The sequence below is a fragment of the Buceros rhinoceros genome, unplaced genomic scaffold, assembly GCF_000710305.1.
Source record: "Buceros rhinoceros silvestris isolate BGI_N320 unplaced genomic scaffold, ASM71030v1 scaffold12492, whole genome shotgun sequence".
NCBI classification, from domain to species: domain Eukaryota; kingdom Metazoa; phylum Chordata; class Aves; order Bucerotiformes; family Bucerotidae; genus Buceros; species Buceros rhinoceros.
Genome location: NW_010398963.1, coordinates 1 through 5,418, shown reverse-complemented (window position 1 = coordinate 5,418; position 5,418 = coordinate 1). Strand labels below are relative to the sequence as shown.

The window sequence follows — 5,418 nt, the reverse complement described above, 5'->3', positions numbered from 1 at the left end:
AGGACTTTTTCTTAACCAAGGACTGCAGAACTGTTGTCGTTCAACCCCAGCCAGCAACTAAGCCCCTCACAGCCACTGACTCACCGTCCCCCAGCAGAATGGGGGGAAGAGAATTGCAAGGGTAAAAGTGAGAAAACTCATGAGTAGAGATAAGAACAGTTTAATAATTTGTAATAAGAATAATATTGTCATGAAAAGAGAGAGAAATAAAACCCAGGAGAGACAAGTGATGCAAATGAAAACAACTGCTCACTACCAAACGAGCAATGCCCAGCCAGTACCCTAGCAGCAGCCTCCCAGCCAATCTTCCCCCTAGTTTATTGCTGAACATGTTGTCATATGGCATGTCATACCCCTTTGGACAGCTGGGGTCAGCTGTCCCGGCTGCCTCCTCTCCCAGCTTCTTCTGCACCCCCAGCCTACTTGCTGATGGGGTGGTGTGAGGAGCAGAAAAGGCCTTGACTCTGTGCAAGCACTGCTCAGCTAAAACATCCCTGTGTTATCAACACTGTTTTCAGCACAAATTCAAACATACCAGCTACTGTGACGAAAATTAACTCTACCCCAGCCACAAAACGGTATGCGGGCTCATTGCCATGTACGTATAATAGGATGTTCTCAATTTCAGAATTAAGTCTTTGCAAACATAACTTGTCCCTTGGTTTGTATTGGTTTGCTTGAACTGATTTCAGCCAAATGACTCTCTAAATTACAAAGCACTACAGAAACTCAAAAATGGTAAATTCAGTAGCCTTTTTTCAATATTTCCAATTTTTCAGTATTTCCAATTGCTGCTTGATTGAATAAATCCTCATCCTCATTAGCTGATACCTGTTTTCAATCATACGACAGGGAGAAAAGGGTATTCCAGGAACTGCAGGCCGGTATGGTACTCCTGGCTCACTTGGTGAAATAGGTGAGTTTGTTCTCTTATCTGAGTGCTCTTTGTATTCATTACCCATCAAATGCTCAACATTAAGATCTGAATAGTCTTAGGGGGTCTTCAGGCTTAACAAGTCTTCATACAGTCTTACAGGGTGATATTGTAGATATGGGAGTCTGTGAAAAGTTAATAATCTTCATTTCATGCAATATGTACTGTCCATGGATAAATCCATCCATTGCAGAGAGACCGACTGTTCCTAGAGACTTTATGTTTTTCTTTCTTTAACTTATTCCTATTTTCTTCTAGGAAGATAGTAATTACTGAATTTTGCCTCAGAAGTTGCAATTCCTTCGAAGCAACAGGAAATACTATTTAAATTAAAGCCTTACCATTCATGTGTTCATTTTTGCTTGAAATAGGTGAGCGGGGAGATACTATAAACTTACCAGGAGTGCCAGGCCTTAAAGGAGAAGTTGGTGTGCCTGGCTTAACAGGTACTAATTTCACAGTTGTTCTGTTTGTATTACTTTTCACATACTTAAGTCCGGAGCGGAAAGGAGGAGGAGCTTACCATGGGCTTTTGAAGGCTGTTGAACCTGTGCTCTCATTACAGCTCCTGGAAAGGTTCATCATTTCTTTATTGAAATGAGTATGTGCTATGTTTACCTCTTCAACTGAAAGTACAGTTATAGCAGTAAACATCGATCACATACAATCAACTCTGGTAAACATTTCTATACAATTTTTTGCCATTCATGACAAAAGGAGCAATATCAGGCCGTGACTATGGAAAATGGGATAGCAGAGTCAGGTCAATTTTGCGTTGGGTTGGTTAGGGAACGTATTAAAATTTCCCTGCATATGCAGCACACGTGAACATCAGTGTCATATTCTACATAATTTGGGAAGTACCTTTAAAAACAAATTTTATGATGGTTTGGCCAGCGTGGTGCTGTAGACGACTATTCATTCTCCCAGATCATGCAAGCACCCTGACTAGAAGAATGTCTTAATGTGTCAAGACCAGGACCCGTTCAGTAGCCAACTTTGCATTATGCTTGTTAGCTTAGGGTCATACAGAGATTATTTAAAGAGTATACTAGGTTGGTGGTTTTCTAGGCACAAGAGGAGGCACAGGACAAAAAGGCGAAGGCGGTGATCCCGGTTTCCCTGGCATTGAAGGTCTCAAGGGCACACAGGGTGTCCCTGGCTCCGTGGGACAGAAAGGTAAAATATTCTTTTTAATGCTCCAAAGAATAAAATTGTTTGAGAAGAGAAAGAAAAAAAAATCTCTTTTCCCTTAAAAGAAAGTCATTATGTTTTTTAATATGTTGAACATTATCTAAGTTGGTAAAGAAAAGAACTTGTGGTAGAACTTACTAAGAGGAAATTTCAAAAGCCTAACTCTGCTTCATACCAGTTTTACCTTTTTTACAGCGATCATGTGTCCAGTCAAAGTGTTGTATTTCTGGCACACTGAGGTATTCTAATGAGGTGTCAATGGTACAAGGAGGTGGGCTTGTCAATGCTCTTTTCTGCCGTAAATGAGGTCAATATCCCCCACGACCCAGTTACAGGGAGCCTTTGAGCCAGGCTCAAGAGTACAGAGTACTCTTGAGTACTGCAGAAATGAAGTCAGTTTTGGCTCTGGCTGGATCATAAACTTGGGGCTTAAGAACATGTCTTATTGCAGAAGGATCATGAAAATGCTCTTTCAGGACAGTTGCTCCACATTACTCCTATAATTGTAGGGCTTAGAAACTCCAGACAAGACTGGAGCAGTTTTGGTAGGTACCTCACTGGGAAACAGTCTTCGTCCAATCATCTTTCCAGTTGGAAAGGCAAAGCGGACACAGCAGAAGGGAAAACTGAGGTGCGCATAAATGAGATTACTTATTGTAACCAGCAATAAAAGTAAAATTACCATTTTAGTAGGAAGAACACACTATTTCTCAGTTTGTCAGAAACCTGAAGTTGGTAACGAACTGTTCTGTTATACCTTGTCTCTCCTACCTTTGCTCCCTTTAGTTTTCTTCCTTTTGGGTGAGCAGTGCAGTGTAATACAATGACATTAGGAGGGGAAAGCCTTTATTTTGCTACCTAGAAGCATGAAGGTAGCACAAGTCCATGTTTTGGGCTACTGGTTTTAAGGACACTCACGAGCAATGTTTCATCATTGTCACGCAGGTTTGCCTGGACTAGTCGGTGCTCCAGGGCAGCAAGGAAGCCCTGGGGCTACTGGATCAAAAGGTGAAAAAGGAACTCCTGGCTGGCCTGGCTTACCAGGACAAGCAGGTATTCATATACCCTCAGCTATTCAGTCATTTCAGTGTGAGCACTTGCTATTGTTCTTTAGGGGTGAAGAGGACAGGGGACTTTTTACAGTTCAGAGTGGCAGAGTTCCCTCTAGTAAACATTTATTCCTCATGAAGTCCACATGCATTAACAAAGACGCGTATGGTTGCTTTCTGATTTACGGCTTCTGAAGGACTAGTGGCTACTGAGCTCGCTTTAACTGCTGATGACCTACCTCAACCAGGAAAGCAGTTTTCAGGAAACATTTTCATTTTTCTTGACAGCTGGGAAGAAAAAACAAAAAATACTTAAAATGCAGCAAGAGTAGTGATTATAATAGACGTATTAGAATATTACAGTGTGGCATTAGATAGCAAACATGTCCTATATCATCATCAAAAACTAAACTGCAAACTGATCCATTGTCTGGTTTCAAGCAAAAATTACTTATGGCTCATAATTCTGTTACCAAAATACAGGTGATAGTTTAAAATGAAGCTATTTGTATCACAGGATACAGAATCTCATTCATTGCCACCTAATCCCTTATATAATAATATCTAATATAAATTCTAATATGCTAATAAAATATATTAAGAAAGGAGATTTTTTTTCTACAGTACAACCAGAAAATGCCCTGCTTTTAGTAAGATTCATCTGTCTGAGTCTGCATCAAATCTCAGGTAATACGGTTATGAAGGCTGCCTTTATAGAAAGCAAAGAGAGAGACAGACACTTATTGATTGTTGAATTGTCCTCCAGAGCTCTGGCCATTGGTTAGAGATACCTGTCTGCCTTTAATATCATGCTCGACACTTTGACAGGTACAAATAGACCGGATAAATTTTACCTGCAGCAGCTATTAGACGTTTTCTTAGGATTTTGTGGGGGTTTTTTAAGTAACACAGAGTTAATTTCTCCTGAAGAGAGCTTCATTATAATCACACTTAGAGCATACCACTGTGCCATAATTGTCTTGGTTTGAGGATTTTGGAAAACAGAATGGTTATTAACAAAATTGTGGTAGCAAGACTGAAACTAATGGCATGGTACCAGATGGATCAGAGATATTTTTTAAAAATCTCAGGGCGAGTTTATTGGATATTACCAAAATTTGCCAATCACAAACCCATGTTGCGTACAATACACAAGATTTTAACACAGAATGGTATTTATTCAAGCATTTGGATTCTTAGCCTAGGAATATATACAGACTCATAGAAATTATTATGATAAACATGAATGCAATTTTAAAACAGGCTTGCCTGGATCGAGAGGAATCGGTGGACTGCATGGCTTACCAGGCACTAAGGGCTTACCAGGATCACCAGGTAGGTGACACTCTCATTCTGCCTGTTCATAGGCACAACATCGTGCTGGCTACAGTTGGTCAGTGAGATCTTTGCAATGACTTGACTTTCTTAAGCGTCATTCAAAGCCCAGCGTGGAACTTGCTTCATTATTGAGGACTCTGGCAAACAACTTCATGTATTACGTACACAGATGGATTAGAACACAACCTCAAATTGTAATTTATTTCCTCTTATAAAATTAAATCCTCAAGACCTTTTTTCCCATTCTGAGCCGTTTTTTCCATGAGCCATTAGAGACTCATGTATTTAGTAAATTCACCCGCTGTACGTTAGCATGCCAATACATTGTTACATGTGGAAACATTTTGGCTTTTCTCTTAATTTTGAACAATTCCACAACAGGTCCGGATGGCTACGGCTCTGCAGGTCTTCCAGGTGTAGTGGGTGAAAAAGGAGAAGTGGGAGAGCCGAGCAGACTGGAAGGCAGCCGAGGACCTCCGGGGCAGAAGGGAGACAGAGGTGTTCCAGGTATGTATTCTGGAGAATGGGATCCACTTAGTATTTGTTTCAGCTGTGGGTGTTACAGATGCCATAGACTGCAGTACAGTTATATAGGAGAGGTCCTGATGTGGGAAAGGTCACTGTTAGTGCTACAGCTCAGCCAGCCCTTGCTCAGAAGCAGTGATGTGTATTGCCCAACGCTGGACAAGCCAGGCCCTTCAGAACAGCCTGGATCCTTCCCCATGGTAGCAGCATCTTGTAGTACCCACTGAGCTCAGCAGGCTGTAAATGCCAGAGGCTACTCTCAGCCATCAGCTCCCAAAATATTTTTAATGAGGCTCCAGTTACACAAATGCTATGGCTTTTCTTTCTTTTTTTTCTTTTCTCTTTCATTCCTCCCTCCCTCCCTCCCTCCCTCCCTCC

General features: G+C 41.2%; 1 protein-coding gene across 1 annotated transcript in view; it reads left to right on the top strand.

Moving 5' to 3' along the window:
• The window catches only part of LOC104489176 (collagen alpha-2(IV) chain-like), a gene marked incomplete at both ends in the record, with an annotated part of 88,034 nt that extends 83,012 nt beyond the window's left edge, over nucleotides 1–5,022 (top strand). Inside the window, 6 exons of the mRNA XM_010131304.1 lie at nucleotides 853–916; nucleotides 1,306–1,380; nucleotides 2,006–2,113; nucleotides 3,074–3,181; nucleotides 4,441–4,512; nucleotides 4,897–5,022. Of these exons, the coding sequence (XP_010129606.1) occupies nucleotides 853–916; nucleotides 1,306–1,380; nucleotides 2,006–2,113; nucleotides 3,074–3,181; nucleotides 4,441–4,512; nucleotides 4,897–5,022 (553 nt within the window). The remainder of the gene's footprint in view (nucleotides 1–852; nucleotides 917–1,305; nucleotides 1,381–2,005; nucleotides 2,114–3,073; nucleotides 3,182–4,440; nucleotides 4,513–4,896) is intronic.
• Nucleotides 5,023–5,418: the final 396 nt, after the last annotated feature.